At 52.4% G+C, this 17,556-nt stretch overlaps 5 protein-coding genes across 5 annotated transcripts; 2 read left to right on the top strand and 3 right to left on the bottom strand.

The window, feature by feature from the left end:
- Window positions 1-25: 25 nt before the first annotated feature.
- On the bottom strand, window positions 26-1,104 carry BO66DRAFT_318116 (uncharacterized protein; the record flags this gene model as incomplete). Its single annotated transcript, XM_025643588.1, has 3 exons — window positions 26-398; window positions 467-766; window positions 854-1,104. The coding sequence occupies 3 exons, from the start codon at window positions 1,102-1,104 to the stop codon at window positions 26-28; spliced, it is 924 nt and encodes a 307-aa protein (XP_025505956.1).
- A 1,241-nt stretch (window positions 1,105-2,345) lies between these two features.
- BO66DRAFT_318189 (FAD-dependent oxidoreductase) lies at window positions 2,346-3,827 on the top strand (the record flags this gene model as incomplete). The annotated part of the gene is made up of 3 exons (XM_025643591.1): window positions 2,346-2,540; window positions 2,652-3,043; window positions 3,305-3,827. 3 exons carry the CDS (start codon window positions 2,346-2,348, stop codon window positions 3,825-3,827), a joined length of 1,110 nt encoding a protein of 369 aa, XP_025505955.1.
- Window positions 3,828-4,179: 352 nt separating this feature from the next.
- Window positions 4,180-7,610, bottom strand: BO66DRAFT_409848 (Metallo-dependent phosphatase; the record flags this gene model as incomplete). Its single annotated transcript, XM_025649204.1, has 7 exons — window positions 4,180-4,444; window positions 4,502-5,880; window positions 6,566-6,678; window positions 6,731-6,879; window positions 6,942-7,244; window positions 7,308-7,323; window positions 7,523-7,610. 7 exons carry the CDS (start codon window positions 7,608-7,610, stop codon window positions 4,180-4,182), a joined length of 2,313 nt encoding a protein of 770 aa, XP_025505954.1.
- A 1,136-nt stretch (window positions 7,611-8,746) lies between these two features.
- On the top strand, window positions 8,747-10,588 carry BO66DRAFT_370068 (tRNA (adenine-N(1)-)-methyltransferase). Its single transcript, XM_025645404.1, has 4 exons — window positions 8,747-8,927; window positions 8,991-9,137; window positions 9,218-9,288; window positions 9,352-10,588. Exons 1-4 carry the CDS (start codon window positions 8,780-8,782, stop codon window positions 10,504-10,506), a joined length of 1,521 nt encoding a protein of 506 aa, XP_025505953.1. The 5' UTR covers window positions 8,747-8,779; the 3' UTR covers window positions 10,507-10,588.
- Window positions 10,589-11,534: 946 nt separating this feature from the next.
- On the bottom strand, window positions 11,535-14,043 carry BO66DRAFT_38323 (CCR4-Not complex 3'-5'-exoribonuclease subunit Ccr4). The gene is made up of 2 exons (XM_025646047.1): window positions 12,795-14,043; window positions 11,535-12,732 (listed from the first exon to the last, which is right to left on the bottom strand). Exons 1-2 carry the CDS (start codon window positions 13,855-13,857, stop codon window positions 11,546-11,548), a joined length of 2,250 nt encoding a protein of 749 aa, XP_025505952.1. The 5' UTR covers window positions 13,858-14,043; the 3' UTR covers window positions 11,535-11,545.
- Window positions 14,044-17,556: the final 3,513 nt, after the last annotated feature.

The following is a 17,556-nucleotide window of genomic DNA, read 5'->3' as shown; positions in this document are numbered from 1 at the left end:
TTCATCATCGACGACCCCACCGGACTCAATTCTTGGCGGCTTTCTTCGGTGGCGGTGGGAAGTAGGGTTGCGGCTGGGGCTGATGGTCCGACAGCGTCTCCGTCGAGTCTTGTTGCATCGAGCGCCGTGGGTTCGGGGTGCTGAAATGTTGACGCAGGGGCAGGTCCGAGCTCGAACCGCCGTCGCTCGGCGCCGTGGTGACGTGGTGCATCGGGGACTTGGGAGGCATGCCTAGGGGCTGCATCGTGGTCATGGGGATGCCCGGCGACTTGAGCACGAAGTCCTCGAACTCCTTCATGGCCCGCTCGTCTTCCTGGCGCTCCTCGATTTCCAGGCGCTCTTCCTCGGTGATGATGCAGTTGCGTAGGCTGAGGCAGGTGATGCCGAAGTAGAAGAGACTATAGTGCGTTTGTTAGCTTGGGGAGGCCTTTGAACCAGTTTCAGAGCAAGAAAGAGGTCAACATACATGATGATGATGGAAAATGCGAATAGTGCTTTTGCTTGCTGGCAGTAATGCACATTTGACTTCACGTAGGCCACGGAGCATTTCTTGGTGATATACCACGGTGCGCCAGGTTGAGGATGGTCTGGATCCGACATGTCGGGGCCGGCTTGATACCGTACAGAGTAAATCCAAACAGCGACCAGGCCAGCGTGAACAAAGGCGCACACAGGCGGGTAGAGCATATGAAGGATGTGAAGTGGAATCTTGGTGATCCACATGAAGACAGCCAAGATACCGAGGACGAGGTTGTAGCGGGTGATACTTTTAGAAGAGAATCGGGTTAGTTTGAAGATTTGCCCTCTCTGCGGAATTTGAGCGTTGGTAGCTGTAGGAGTTCAAAAAACATACAGTGAGCTCCAAACCATCGGGGTCGTGAACGGGCGGTGATTAGCCGCAGCGTAGAGGGCCTCATTGGGGGCACTGTTGAAGCCATTGTCGGCGCCATCCTGCCAGAGCTTCGTGCGGTAGAGATCATGATTCGCGATACCCGTCAATGTTAGGATGATGACCACCAGCGGCAACTCAACGCCCATAAGTATATACAGGAGGTTGTGATTCCGCCATCGTGTCGGGAAGTAGAATTTCTTGGAACCGAACATGGTGAGAGAGGGAGAGCACTGGGTGTAAATAGTACTGTTTCTCTATTCAATGCCAAGATCTTTCTTCAGATCTGGCAGACGGGGGACTGTGAAAGAAACCGTCCCTCTGAAACCCAGAATCCTGCGTTGTCTGGCGCTTCGGGCTCGTATTCTCACCGAGATGCGTTGGAATGGGCCAGAGCCGGCTGGCTGGGCGTTTTCAGTGCAGGGACATCAAAGACAAAGCCGGACAAGCTGAAACGCGAAATTATAGGCAGAGAGGATATGTCCCTTTGCAAGCAGGAGGGAAGGAATCAGAGAGGGCGTCTGTTGGGAAAGGGAGGGCGCATAGATATGAAGTACCGGCGCCTCCCCGTAGGGAAGGACCCCCAGGTCGAATGGTCCGGATTCCATGAGTACGATGCGGAGAGGGGCAAACGATCACAAAGTATGGCGGAGAGAGCACTGGTTGCATGTTTCTTACAGGTGCATCTGGCCAATGCGTGTCGGCCAGGAAGCGCCCGCACCTAGGGCTTGTCGCCAATGAGGCGCCAGAGTGGGCGGTTTGGCTGCCGGCCGTCACACACTAGAGCCGTGTGATGGTGAAGAAAGATCTGCATGCACGCCCCGAGAGGCTTGCTTCTGCAATGAGGGGGAGTAAGCCTGGCAGAGACTAACGACTCACAGGTAGTCGTTGAACGGCCGTGCTCACTTGAGATTGAAGCGCTCGGGTGGAGTATCCAGCCATGACTGGTGCTGCTGCTGCTGTGACGGCTCATGCATGATTTGAGGTTGAGTATTGCCCTCATACGAAAGGCATAACCGTGTCATGTGTCATCAACTGTGCTCTCAAATGTACGCCCCTAGATAATCGTAGAAGTCAAAGACTGAAGCCGAATCTCCATGATGGTAGTAGTAGTTGGAGATGGTTGGAGAATGGAAAGAGGAAATGCGAGCGGCCGAGCACATGACATGGACGTCACCACCTTCTCGAATCACAGCTCACTTTACAACCATATTGTCTCTTGCACAACCCAAACGAAATACTGCGAAGTCAACAGTCAATTATCAATCCGGAACCTCGAAGCAAGCGCTCGGGTAAGGTATTATCAAACCGCGCAAATCTACGGAGTACGCATCACCAAGATTGGCGCCTCTGGATGCGCCGTCACACCGTGCTACGCGGCCTGTCACGCCATCTCCAACAATCCCGGGGTCTCTTTAAGCGCCCACAATCGGCTACCACGCTACAGCGTCACCAGATGAGCGCAGCAACGAGTGGGAAGGGCACATTGCCCCATCAGATGCGCACTGCCGCCGAGCCCCGCCAGAACCGACTATACAACGTCCGCCTGTCGCATATCGAGCAGGTCAACCCATGTGTGCGACTGCTGCAACTAACCATTCCTCGAGAGGTACAGAGTCCGGAGGAGAACACCCAGGAAAGTGATCAAGAAGTAAGAGCTAGCTTCGATCCCGCACGACCTTCTTTCTTCCGCACTCTGTCGAACCAATTGCTTTACCACTTCAACCACTCATCATACTAACCACGTCCCCCCCAAACACAGTCGCACCCCCAACCATTGACCTTCCTCCCAGGCCAATGGCTCGACGTTCACATCCCCTCCATCTCCAACGCAGGAGGCTTCAGTATCACCTCCACCCCGGCGGACGCACAAGTCCTTCCCTCGCTGGCCGAAGCAGCCTCCGTGGAAGCCATCGCCAACGATGAAGCGGGCCTGCCCCCTCTCAACCCCGAGGGTCGATCGCCGTACGTAGAGCTCGCCGTGCGCCACGCGCCCTCGAACCCGGCCAGCGCGTGGCTCTGGAAGCCCACGGAGGAGATCCTGGGTTCCGAGCTCAGCATCCGTGTGGGAGGGAGCTTTGTTTGGCCGCCGTCCGGGGTGCGGTTGACTGAAATCCGGAATGTGGTTTTCATTGCGGGCGGAGTGGGAATTAAGTGAGCTTGCCCCGCTTCCTCTCTTTGTTGCGATCTATATAGCATTGATTACCCTGGGTTAGTCCGCATCTCTGGACTGGCCTTTCCTATTCTTGTGTTGTTACAAAGTGGACAGGGGTGGTTTGGGGCTGCGGGCAGTCCGAGATGTAGTTCCCCTTCGGCTTTCAACATCTTCGCTTCCCTTGACCCTCAACCCCCAATACTCCTCTTCTCCTCATGATCGAATGGCAACAAAAGAGTTCAGCTAACAGCCTCTCTAAGTCCCCTCATCTCCATGCTCTCCCACCTAAACAACGACGACGAGGCAACCACCACCCTCCTCCATCCATCCTTCAACATCCACTTCCTATATTCCACCAAACTCCCCCAACCCGAGACGACAACAACAACAACAGCAACCACCGCCCAATCCCCCGAGAGCCTACTGGACCAGATCCTCTTCCTCTCTCGCCTACGACATATCGTAAACATCCAGTCGCAGCTCCGTCGTCTCCGGATCACGCTGCACCTGTTCATCACGAACCAAGACGAAGAGAAGAGGAAAGAGTCCTCTCCGCTCTTCGGACACTCATTCGACGATGATAATGACCTGCGGATACATGGTCGCCGGATCAACGCCGACGATCTGCGGGCCGCCGCGGCAAGCGGGGACGACGGGACGATCGAGCCAGGGAAGACGGTAGCCTACGTGTGCGGACCGCCGGGCATGACGGACGATATCGTTGGGAGACTGGAGGGGTTACTTGGTGGTCGAGAAAGGGTATTCTATGAAAAATGGTGGTAAGACCAAAGGAAAAGGGAGCCATAGTGTAAAATTGGTATGCGAGAAAGTAAAGAAAAAACCTGCTGTAGTTTAGTAAAGAAAAAAAAATCGATAACAACGATAGTGCATTCAAAATAGCAAATCAATCTTTTGGGAGGGTAACCCTGCAAAACAACACCCCCCTTCCTTTTTGCCAATGCCTGCAGATGCCGGTTCCGAGCTCACACAGAGGTATAGGTATAGTACAAAGAAACAAGTCAAATTTACTCCGGTTTGTGATCGAAGATAAAAGCCGAGCCGTGGAGCTAAATGGAGCCCTGTGTCAATGAAGAGGGAAATGAAAGAAGAAGAGAAAAGAAGCCTCTTAATGGACTTAAAGTTCTGGATCCGGTCCCTTGACCGTACCTCCATCAATGATCATCATCTCGTCGATGCGGCCTTCGGTTTCGCCATGCTCAAGCCGCTTGTAGGTCATAACGCGACCGGGGTTCATGTCGAAGTCATAGAACCGCACCCGTCGCACGTAGCCCCCATAGCCTCCGTAACCGCCAAACCCGACTCCACCTCCATAGCACATCCAAAGGGATGGCTTCTCTTCGTGATCACGGTTCAGCATGCAGTAGTCGTTGACGTGGTCACTGGGGGATTTGTTAGCGCATCTGTATCTGCAGATTCAATATGGGAGAGACACTTACTGTCCACAGCTCACAAATAGAATGCCCTCTTCTTCCATAGCGTCCTTGAAGCCCGAGTTGAAGCCCGGAGCTGTTGGAGCCTCGGACCAATTTCCACGGTAGTAGTTGCGAGAGTCGCGGTACTCAGGCACAGGAATGTGGATGAAAGCCATATTCATGTGCATGTGAGTGTATTCGTGGTGCTTGTTTCGCAAGCTATGAGCAGTGTTCTTAAACCAATGGATTTGGGTGGGTTTGATCCAGTCGTAGCCGCGGAATTGACGCTCATCAGGGGAGTAAGAGTGGCTATCCAGCAAGTACAGAGTCAGAGCCGAGTGCTGAGTGCTTCCGCGGCCCAGGACCTCCACATAATAATTTCCAACGCCGTCCACTTCCTCCGGCCCTGCCCTCGAGAGTGAGTATGGCAGGTCCTCCAGTATCGTCATTAATTCCAGTCGGGAAAGGTCCCCCTCATCGTCATGGTTGCCGAAAATAGCCGCGTAGGGGATCTTGCGATCGACCAGCAACTTCACAGACTTGAAGAGCGCGCTCTGCGCATCCTTGGCTGTCTCGCCATTGACCTGATCTCCGCTCAAGACGACCATGTCCGGCTGCTCTTCATCCAGGAGCCGCTCCACAAACTCCAGTGTCCGGGGATCAGCTTCGCACTTCTGGCCCGGAATCGACTCCGCCGGCACAGGGTCTCGGCACGCTCCGAGGCCCGTACTCAGATGCAAATCTGCGAGCTGCATGATCTTGAACCGCCCGTTCTCATTGATGCGAGGCACTGGCTTCTTCGTCTTGGCGGGATCGCCCCTCCGAACGCTAATCCGGGCCTCCAGGGCCTCCGTCCGGCTATCCAGTAGCAGCGGGGTATCCTTCACTTCCCAGCCAATACGGGGATCCACGGCATCCGCGCCGAACAGAACATCGACGGCCGTGATCGCCTTCTGCGAGTCACTCGCATGCCGCTTCGCGGTCCGCTTCAGCCAGATGCCTCCGGGTCTTTGTTCCCACGTCTCCTTTTCGTCCTCGGGCTTATCTGAGTATTCTGGGACGAGTCGGCTGATCTTAAGGTCAATGACCACTTGGTCGCTGGCGAGGAGCTCCTCCTCTTTCTTGCGCTCAAAGCGGACGAAAGCGCTCGAGGTCCAGCCGGTGCGGAGGTAAAGATCCTTTTCCACCTGCGACCATGCCGTCTGTGGGTTTGGTTTGCAGCTGGAAAAGACATTCACGGACGAACAGGTGACAACTGTCACATCGGTGACGACGAGGCCGTTGTAATGGGACGGAAGGTGGCCATGGATGGAGGCAGGGAGGACGCGGAATCGGTTGTCCAAAACCACGACGAGGAGAGTGACAAAGGACGCGAAGATGGCGAGCTGCACGCCCGCTCGAACCTGAGAAGAAACGGCAAATTTAGCAAGGAATATCGTCGAAAGCGATCATCAATCTCAGAGATGCACAGATGTCCCAAACATACAAGTCGGCGTGTCATGCTAAAAGTGGTAGTGTTGATTGGTGGTACCTCTGGCCAGTGCTAAACAGATGTGTGAAGCGGCCACGAGCACAGGAGCATGTTGAAACACACAAGCGCTGCACAGAAAATTCAGGGGCTTGCCAAAGAGAAGGACCTGATCACCGGTCATCTCACAAGGGGCCCTTGATGATTTTCTTTTGAATTCAGGAGGGGAAAGAAGGCGATCCGTTGTCTGGCCTGCCCCAAGCGGAGTCCGCCCCCAGTCCCTACCAGGTCGGGAAGGCGGTGGCGGAATGGTCACATGGTTCTGGCCCGTCAAATCGGAAGCTGGACGGGAGCTAGCCCTTTGCAGGTTAGCCGAGGGGGAACCCTGCGCTAGCCTCGTTGGGTATAACTTATCTGGTTCATCCCCATTTATATTGGGCTGCCAGTTGATACCCGCTGATCAAAATTGAATGTCATGTCTATCTATCATTGTAGAGTCTAGCACTTGGCCTGGCTATATGTCTATGGCCTTGTAGTCTATATCTATTGCTGCAAAAACTGCCTCTCGTTCAGGCCTTGTTGGCTCCCTCATGGGCCTTGTCCAATCCTTCTTGAGCCACTTTCTTGACAGAGACCTTGCCCGCCAGGATGTCCTTAGTCGTCGCAAGAATCGACTCCCAGCTTTCGAAGAGAGTGAAGGGGACACCTTGACGCTCGCAGAAAGTCACGAGGTCTAAAAGTGTTAGTCAAGCCTCTTCAATCAAACGATCCTATGAGAAGCCTACCTTTGCCCTGCTTGGCGAACAGCAGATCCGTCTCTGCCGCAGCAGACAGATCAGAGACCCCATCGCCCGCGTATAGCAAGGTCGGGCGCACGTTGTCTGGTAGCGCGGCGTAAGGCTTGATTTCCAAGGATTTGTCGTGGCCGAAATGGCTAGGGATATGACGTCAGCTAGGTTTGGACTGGTCACGAGGTCCAAGTGCGAGGCTTCTTACCTATCATCGTGGTACTTGATTTTCCAACCACCCTCGCTGTTTATGTCCTTACCATCGCGGCTCTCAACTTCATTTGCAACGATGTAGAGATGGTCGTCTGGCTTGCCGCCCAGCAACGCCTCGAACAGGGCACTGATAACGGGGATCATGCCGGAAGACAAAACAACGATCGGCACATTGTTCTCCCGCGACCAGTGGTAGAACTCGACGAAGTAGGGGTCTAGCTTCATGTTTTTCTTAAGGTACTCGATACACTCATTGTAGGGGGTCTTGATACTGTCTAACATGTCGCGGAAGGAGTCACTAGGTTTGGGTGTTGGAGATTAGCCAACCGTCAAGAAGCCGTCCCTATTTTGACGCACGTACCGGAAGCTCATTGTGCCTTCAAGGACTGCCAGGTTCCCTTCGCGGCGCTTGTCGCGCCCATAACCCAGGTTATCGATCTTGCGAGCGGAGTAGCGAGTCAGTCAAAGACAGCGAAACATTGAATCGACTGGGATTGGGAGTTTACCATAGCATCGTTGCCTGTTCAAGTTCATTAGCAGGTTAATGAACTGACGTCACGGTCAGAGCAAGCTTACTGTCTTCAAGAGTGATTGTGCCATCGAAGTCCGTAAAAAAGATGATTTTGGGGTTGGTCTTCATGTATGGAAGATTGGAGGCGGCCATGGTCGGTACTTGTCAAAGGGAGGTTTTTTTTTTTTTTTTGTTTTGTTTTTTTCTCTAGTTCAGCGATGTCAGACACAACTATATGCAATATTGATCCAGCGAAATCACCGAACAGGCTTAATCCAGAGGGGCGAACAAGGACGGGATGCGGACAACTGGCGCTGGGGAGCGGGGCCGACAAACCTGATTGAGGGGCAGGGGAAGGCCGCGGCGGGTGAGCGGACAACTGGGCACGAAATGGTTCAAGAGAATGGTCAAGTGAATGATGCTCACAGTGCTGAGGAAAGTTGAGAGAGAGAGAGAGAGAGAGAGAGAGAGAGCCCCGCGTTAGAGAGGGGGGAAGAGAAAGGAAGAGAGTCAGCAGTCCAGCAGCTAGACTCGATCAGTGAAAGGGTGGATAATCACGAAACCCACCGTAGAGCAAAGATCAATTGGGCCACGCTTGACTCTTGAGTCAGTTGTTAGATCGGCGGAGTTTCCCCAGATACTGTGCCAATTCGAGACTAGTTTATCAGTGAATTGTATTCTTTTTTCCGCAATGGAAATGGTTCCTGGGGCTCGATGGAACAAGACGGAAGGCATCTCATCTCGGAGCTCTTCCGGCCACTCACTCCAGTCTTTCAATGAAGACGCACCGACCCAGTGATGCTGGGGGGGCGGAGATTACAACGGGAGCGGACCGTCTCTTCGGGACTCACTGCATCGATCACAGAAGTTGGTTGATAACTTGATATATTAGACCACCAAGGGCTGTGACTTGACTGGGTCTGATCATTGGAAGATCGAAGGTTTTCTAAGTCAAATAATTTGTCATGGGCGTTGCGCTCGATGGATCTCAAGCGAACTCAAGACTGCAGGACTGCAGTCTCTTGTGTCAAGATATCGTCTGTATCCCAATAAAGCACTCTCTTGAGTGTTATACCAGCAGTTGTCTCAGGTGCTTGAGTAACCATTGTTGACCAGATCAAGGAAAGATAAGATGGAACAGTTGAAATCCTGCTCAGCACACGCACTCTTGAGACATCTCCACGTCCTTTCTCCGCCGGCCGGACCGGCGCCGGATAAGGAAAGCGTAGTCGGTACCTTTCAATCGGAAAAGTTTCGTTGTGATGCATTAGAACTTAAACAAAACAACCTTTTTGTCATTCCCCTCGGATCAATTGCCCTCAATGGCGCGTCTGCTGCAAGCACTACGTCGGATCTTGGGACCGACGCCTTCAGCTGCGCCCAAGACCGCAAGCCCGAGTCCTTCATTGCCATCGCAATCCATCGCCCGTCGTTTCCCATCCATTGATACCAATTTTACCTATCTCCGGGGTAAGGGGATCACACCCGCCTGCGATTGCTCTTTTGTGTGTACTGATATCTAACATTCACTAGAGGGAGATAGAGCCGTCGTCGATGGAAAAACGCCTCTGTTGACCAAACCACTGCGCAAGGGTGGCCGGACAGATGTCCGTCGGGGGAAGTTGGAGCACGACGATATTATCGGCCGGAGAGTGCGAGATCTGATCCCGTCACATAAGGGTATGTTTACCTTTGTGCAATCTTGTACCACCAAGACGAGAAGATAAATAAGCAGAGCGCTGACCCGTACATCTTACCAGGCCCGGAATACAGGCTCTATCTGCCCACTCTTGAAGAATATGTCGCACTGACGCCTCGCCTGGTGACACCGGTATGCACAACCACCACAACAAGCTGGTCCCCCCGTCTAACGGAAGATCCGCAAATTATCTAGATTTACTCCGCAGATGCCAACCTAATCGTCTCCCTCCTCGACATCCACGTGGCGCCTTCCTCCGATCCCGAACAAGCTCCTCTCGAAATCCTCGAATCCGGCACCGGCCATGGGTCCTTGACCCTCCATCTCGCTCGTGCCATCCAGGGCGCCAATTCCATTCCACCTCCGTTTCCAACAACCTCTCAAGTCAAAGACCTCGTTCCCTCCCGCACCTCCTCGCAAACACCTTCATCAGAATCAACAACAACAACAGAAGCAAGCCCAGAACCCGCCACCTCCTCCACTTCTGCCTCAGTCACCACCACCACCACCACCACCACCACCACCACCACCACCTCAGAAGCAAACCCTACCGATACTCTCGCCACCCAAACGACCTGGGACAACTGGCGCTCTCAGCGCAAAGCCGTCATCCACACCGTCGACATCACCCACAAAACCGCCCGCCACGCCGAAACCCTCGTCCGGGGCTTCCGCCGCGGCATCTACGCCGGCAACGTCGACTTCTACTCCAGTCCCGTCGAGACCTGGGTCGCGGCGCAGAAACAGGAACGTAGCCGTTCCGCTGCCTCGACCGCCGAGACCGATAACCAAACAACAACCACAGCTTCAGAGCCGGAGGTGGAAGTGGACCCGTTCCTGTCGTACGCGATCCTCGACATGCCCTCCTCGCACCTGCGCATCCCGTACGTCACCTCGATTCTTAAACGCGACGGCTTGCTCGCGGTCTTCACGCCCAGCGTCACCCAGATCGGCGACTGTCTGGAGTTGATCCGCCGGGAGCGGTTGCCGCTGATCCAGGAGAAGGTGGTGGAGCTAGGCAATGGGATCAGCAGCGGGCGGCTGTGGGATGTGCGGCATGCGACGAGGAAAACCAAGGAGACGCTTTCGGACGCCGGGGCCGGCGCTTCTTCCTCCGTGCCGGAGGAGGGGGTAGAGGCAGAGCAAGAGGGTGCGGTTGGTGAGGAGGTTGCGGAGGGGACAGCGGCTTCGACCTCGGCTGGCAGCTCGGTGGACGAGGGTGCGGATCGGGTGCTGGTCTGTCGACCCAAGGTTGGCACCAGGATCGTGGGAGGTGGGTTTATTGGTATCTGGCGGAGGATTGAGGATTTCAAGGTGAAGGAGAAGGTGACCACCAGTACCGACGCCTAGGCTACGCGACACACATCATGTATAGCCGATTCTCCCCCCAAATGAAATATACCCTTTGTCTATAAAATAGTTAGAAATAGATTGCCATGTTGTGACTGCCTATCCATTTCGGACCATATCACTGGCCCTGGCACCTACAGTTACTATGACCAACCCACCAGTCAAAAGCATATACAAAACCCCATTACCTAGACAAGTGTCTTACGAATTACCAGAACTACAAAATTCTTCTAACAGTGCAACAGCAAAACTACAAGTGACAGGGAAAAGAGCAGCACTCTCAACCAATCAACCACACCATCAGACCTCTTCAGAAGGGGATAAAAAGAACCAAATCTTGCTTTCTGCATCTCCAAATGGTGAAAAAAAAAAAACACAACGAACGAGTAAATCGTATCAGGGTTCAAGACTATGTAACCCAACCGACCAGCCGACCCATGCATACACACAACATCAGCAACAGCAACAGCAACATGACACCATTCGCCTGTCTTGAGTGCAAAAGGATGAAAAGAGTTTCAAACGGAGGTGGAGTTTGAGAGAGAGGGCAAAGGGAAAAGAACCCGAAGAGAGATGTAAAATTCGGGACCAGGATCCAATCTACAAGTAGATCACGAAGCCGACGATAGGAAGCCAGAGAGAGAGAGACAGAGAGAAAAAGAAGAAGCAGAAGGAAGCGTCGTTAAGGGAGAAAAAAAATAGAAGAGCATAAGACAAATCCTAACACATACCAACGGAGAGAAGCGAAAAGATTGAGAAAGAAGAAAAGCTGCTGCTGCGCCATGGAAAAAGCTACTTTCCAAAGAAAATCCGGGGATGCAGGTTCGGCTGCATGAAAAAGTCCCCCCACCGGGCGACAGCAGAAACAAGAAATAGACTCACAAGAAGAAGAATGGTAAGAGTGGAAAAATGCAGCACAAGCAAGGAAGCAACTGAAGAACACCACAGACACGCGAAAAGCCCCCAAAGATTCCGAGATAACAAGATAAACCGGCTACACAAACACCAGTTCTCGTAAGATTCAACATGCTCCGTTTCCTCAATTCCGTTGCGGTCCAAAGTCCGCTTCCACAATCTTGCCCTTTTTCCCTTTAATGGTAAACTCCGCAAATAATGCGATATGATCACTTGGAAAATGAAAGTTGGGGAATCCGGGCACTTTCTGCAGATAGTCCTTGTCCACCTCCCCAAGTAACGCCGACACATGAAGTGTATTCGATGAGAACCAGACGTAGTCCAGAATATCCTTGAAATCCGGCGTGTAGTTTGTGAAGCTGAGCTCGCCGATGGCATTGTATGCAGACTTCAGCTTGAACGGATGCGTCATACCAACCCGGCTGAGGTTGCCGTAAAGGCGCTTCTCCAGATCAGGATGTGCCTCCGTAAGCCGGCCATTGGCGACCAGATTATAGGCCGCTGATCCAGGCGCAGAGTTGAAGTCTCCGCACATGAAGAGCGGGATCTGCTCGCCGCTGCTATACTCCATGGATGGCGCGCATTCCGGAGGGTTTTCGGTCTCATTGCCCCCTGCATCAGCAAAGCGGAACGCCGTCTTTTCGGTGCAGGCAGGCCACTTGGCATATTTGTCGGAGAGCTTGGTGATTTCTTCCATCAAGATGGCCGTTTGAATCAACTTGACATCCTTGAAAGCGGGATCCCAGTAGAGATGGGCATTGACAACGATGAAGCGTGAGCCAGTCAACCGGTTTTCCAGGAATACGACAACAGCAATGTGATCCTTCTGCCAAAGGCGATTATAGATGTCGTCTTGGCCCTTGGCGTCGGGTCTCCGTACGGCCGTCTGACCGAAGTTGATCAACTGCTTGTCGAGGAGAATGAATTTGCTGTCTTTGAAGAAGGTAGCGCAACCATCGACATTCTTGGCTTCCTCCTCTTGCATACCCATGGCGCGTCCTCTAGGCCAATAAACACCCTTGTAATTGTTGTACGCCAGCTGCTCCCTGAAAAATCCATTGTAGCTTCCCTGGTCGACTTCCTGAAGACAGACAATGTCCGAGTCGTGGGACCTCAACTCGCTCAGGATAAGCTCTCGTCTATACTCCCATGACAGCGCACGTGAAGGAGTATAGCCGAAGTGGGATGCAGTGGCAGACGATTCGCACAGAGCGTTGTAAGAGAGAACGGTGACCTTCTCGGTGGGAGCGTTGCGGGAATTCGCGGTCTCGTCCAGAATGACCCAGTCTCGGTCGGGTGGTGAAAGTTGAACTATGGCTAAAACGTTAGTTATCAACTAAATGATGCGGACATTCTCCGAGCCGTATACATACCTGGCATTTCTTCCCTCAGATACTTGATCAGAGCTCTCGTGCCCTCCTTGATGATCTGAGACTTCAAAACGTCGTTCAGCGGGTTTCCTTCTATACCCAACATCTCCAGCCTGTACAAATAACCCATTTCGTAAGGTAGCGTGCGAATATTGTTGTCAAAGAGCAGAAGTTGTTTCAAGCTTGTGAGCATACCAATCTCCTCGGGAAGCTCAGTAAGGTCGTTGCTCGAAAGATCCAAGTGAGTCAACTTCCGCAATTGTCCAATGGCCGGAGGAAGAGTTTTGAGCTTGTTGTGGTTCAGATACAATTTCTCGAGAAAGGTGTAACTGAAGAGGGACGACGACAGAGCCCGCAAGCCTTGTCCGCCGAAATCGAGAGCATGCCAACCTTGCCGCGAAGATGCTTTTGATTTGACAACGCCATTTCTCTCTTCACCGCCATTCTCTTGTGGTTCGGGATGGCTGGGCGCGATCTGAATGCCTTTAGTCTGCTGAGCAACTGTCCGAGCATAATAGTGGGGTGAATTGGCCTGTCGCGACTCCGCCGCTAGTTGAAGCTGTTGCTGCCAATGTTCGTTCATGGAGTCATCGAGGTCCTCCTCAACATTGACATGAGCCCCGTTCTGGAGGGGACCGGGAGTGAAATGCGGAGTAGCGGCAGCCAATGCCCCGCTGGAGAAGTTGTGTTGGTGGCTAATGTTGTGGGAAGCTTGGTTATGGTGGGCATGGTGATGGGTTTGCTGAGCAGGATGCGGATGATGGCTTTGCGACTGGAACTTAGGCATCTGCATGCCAAAGCGTTGGTGGGTCTGGCCGCCATTTATCATGACATGCTGCCCTTGGTGGGTTTGGCTGTACATCGTGAAGGGATTGAGAGCCGCTGCTTGGCTGAGAGGAGGGGAGCGGGAGGGTGAAGGGGTCTCGTGGCTAAATTTTAGTCTTCCAGTCGGGGAGTTGGTCCCGTTCCGTGCGAGGTGACGTTGGTGAGAGTGTTGTTGCGCTTGTGTTTGGAAGAAGAACTGCCCGGCCCCAGGCTGCTGGAACCTGTAGGTACCATCTGCCATTTAACGTGGCAGACGAGACCGTGAGTGGACTGATTGGGGAAAGGTTCTAGAGCAGATTGAGGCTGGACGAGCCGGATTGGAGAAGGTGACGGCGGTGGCAGGAGAGAGAGGAGGATTCGGGGACTGGATACGTTCTCTCCTTCTCTTCAACATGGGGTCCTAGGCGGAACCACCCCAATTCGGAGACACGCAGGGGATCACGAGTGCAGCGACTCTCACCACTTGTTGAATGGTCTGGTGCAGCTTGAGCTGGAGTGCCAATAGATCGGATTGGGGGGGGGGACGGAGGGGCGATCGAGGTGCAAGCGACGGAGGGGGTGTGGGCAGGCGGGTGGGTGGTCGGAGCGAGCGAGTCAGAGGACCGGAAGACGATTAACTGGCCAGAATCCTGAATGTGAAGTTGAGCAGCGCTGTCAGACAGTCGGTATAACTATCAAAATGAGGAATGCGCGCGAGCAATCGAGGAAACGATGTTGTAGCAGAGACGCCAGCGACTCGAAGAGATAGATGGGAGACGGAGTCGCCTTGGGAGGCTCCGAAGTTGGTTTGCATTCGAAAGGCGGGAGGTCGTCGGGGTCACGTGGTGTCACATCCAAGCGGGCGCAGTTCGCCGCCAATGGCAAAGCCAAGGCCACCCTTCCTTTTCAGCTGATGCTTAGATTGATTGATTGATTGATTAATATTGATCGCCTATGGCTTGTCTCTTCAGTTTATCCTCTCTTCTGCATTTCTGTTTCTTTCTGCTACAATAAATCCCTTGTTTCCCGCAATCCAGGGTTGAAGAACTGTAGTAAGGTAGCCCAAGGTAGCCTCAATTCACTCTCCCCAATCGATATTCAGGTAGCTTTTAACTATTACTCACCACTCTGGGAGCCCAGGGATCTACGGGGAAGGGAGGGGCTACTAATGACAACGGCAAGGGCCTAGTCACATAGTCATCTACAAGTACTAGCATCAATACTAAGAGATGTAGGGGGTGCCTGTCATCCTTCTTGCCAGATCTCCTATTTACATATCTCTCTCTATTGTCCATCGACAATCGGGTTTTATTCAGACTGCGGGTTTATCCGTGCCGTCCCTCCACTCACAGTCAGTCTACAACATTATTGGAGACTTGTTGGCGATTTGAACAGCTCAACAACCTGCCTTCACACTATCTTATCTCGAGTTAATATAAGGAAATGCTAGGACCTCTTTGACAATCTCGCTTGCTTCCCCGCAGAGGGAACAAAGGTGCTGACTACAACCCGCCACTTCCCTTTCTCCCTGGTCAACCGGAACCTACAGAATGGCAGTTCAAAGCTAAGAGACACCTGGAGTGGGGTAAAGATCTGGCTATTTCCCGCAGCCCTTTGTAGCAACTGTCTTAAGGTGTACACTAGTATACTGGACACGAAACAAAGTACTGAAATTGCCCGACCATCTTGCATGGTTAGTAGAGTTTCCTTAGACCTGAGCAGTGGGACAATGCACACATCTACCCAAAGATCACCAGCGATTGTCGCTGAACAGCGCTCAGGGGGTGTGGGTTCCTTCTCATACTTTCTAGGATATTCTATTCACACCACCAGTCGATCATCGGGTTGAGCCTGCCAGGATTTCTGCCCAGGGGCTTGAAGTCGACCATCTCGACACTCTCTATTTGGTTTTCAAAACAGCGCTTCAACCCATTAATCTTGCCCCTTTATTGAGTCCACGCACTTGTCGGAAGGGTGGCAAAGTCGCAGCGGAAGAACACAAAATGGCACAATGGAGGATGAGGGTAGAGCATATCAGATGATCAATGTCATGTCAAATTGGTTCTCCACTCACTTCACTTGGCCACTGCCACCACTGATGGTTGCTACTGGCGGAGTCAGCCAGGGTCAGCTAGAGTGCTCGAATCAACATTCACAGTGAGCTTACTTGAGCTGTCAGAATCAGGTGGCACCTCGATCTCGATCTTGTTCAGAAAGGACTGTACTTAGCTGGAGCTGAGCTGTTTACATTTCTGCCAACTCGGCTTCTGTTACCACAGTCAACCCAGACTGCCTTGACTCCAATTGAAGCCAGTCTCTAGCTTGAAACTCTATTCACTCCATGTCCTGTCAAGACTAAACAGTTCAATACATCTCATCTTTCTAAGTTATATACGCTTTCAACTTTGCCTTCAATAAGTTGAGGAGGTTTGCTTACTGGTTGAATTTAATCGCCGTATTGCAGGGGCTTCTCAAAAGTGTGCTTTGACACTGTGCTGAGCAGCACTGGCCATGACGTGGAGACCGCTGTATCTATAGCCTCAAGATATAGTTATAAAGTATACTAAACGCAGGACATTGATTGATTACTAGTCGATTCTGGGAAATTAAGTCTGATAATTGAATTCCAATGATTCAATTCTGAGGATTCATGAAGTTCTTATAATTCAATCCTGCCAATTGGATAGCACAACTTCATCCTGCCTGTACTGAGAATTCGAAGGGTGGTCCATGAGTCCTGGCTGAGGATGGTTCAACCGATGCAGTCAGACGAAACCGCTGGAGTCAAGATCCAAGACCGAGATTCTCTATAGAACGCCTTACAATGCGTGCGTTCAACCTGTTCCTGGAGCCTCGTTCTCACCCACCTATAATAGACTGGCAATTGGCCACTGTGAGTATACTGAGTATGATCCTAGACTAATTATAAGTCGAGCCTTCTTTCAGTTTACCTTCACATGAAAGATGACAAGCTACACGGCCAGAATTATACGGGATAGTCACCATAACAACCTTATGCAAGATACACAAGGTACTTAACAATAAGCTGGGGTAAGCCATCTGAATATCAAGAACTTCTGGTTACTCAATTCTGCCCCCAACTCGCCATCGAATAAGCAGCCACCTATAATCCACGAAAGCACAGCCTTAGCAGTAGTACTGCACACAGATGCACAAACATATACATGCAGAGACAATCTAAGCATTGTCAGTCCACCCCCACCACTTTTAGAATGCAAGGGGGGCAAAGAAAAAGACACACAGACAGGGCAGGGTCAACCTGCGTTTGAAACAATTAGTAGTTAGTGACCGACCCTGAAGTTGGTACCCAGGCAGTGGTACCTCCCCGTCCCTCCCTGTCAGGGCAACAAGTGACCCGTGCCAGCACGTGTCAGTGGCCCCGGGGACCCCCATTCCTTCTCCTTAGGGGGGGGGGGGGGGGGGGGCCGCAATGCACATAGCCTAAGTGACTTCGGTCTATAGAACCACCCACCCACCGGTGGCACCCAGCCTGGCGGGGCGTTAGACCGACCCAGAGGTTTCAGTGCGTAATGAAAATCCATCTTGTCAATTGAGTCAGTCGACTCAGCATGGGAAATCATTTTCCCTGGCCACGATCTAGACTGCCATTTGCACTGTTGAAGTTTTTCTTCCCTGGTGGTTGTGTTACCTTCGACTATGCGATTTCTCCCTCAGGGAATGAGGCCTCAGATCTTTACAGAATACATATAACTATAACTTTGACACGGCCAACGGAAGGCAGAACCATGGTGATGGGTTAACGCATCTCCCGCCGTGCGCCGTGCCGCGCCCATTGTCTCGCCTCCCCGTCCCCCGTCCCGGAGGGAATCTTCATTTCGGGATTTCATACAAGCAGATCCACCACACACAGGAACCCAAGGAAGGGGGAACAACGGATAAGTCGGTTGTCATGATGTCAGACTTGTAGTGACATGCACTA

Source organism: Aspergillus aculeatinus (genome assembly GCF_003184765.1).
Source record: "Aspergillus aculeatinus CBS 121060 unplaced genomic scaffold BO66scaffold_13, whole genome shotgun sequence".
NCBI lineage: Eukaryota > Fungi > Ascomycota > Eurotiomycetes > Eurotiales > Aspergillaceae > Aspergillus > Aspergillus aculeatinus.
Note: the sequence above shows the minus strand (reverse complement) of the source record. Positions and strands in the feature narration are given on the sequence as shown.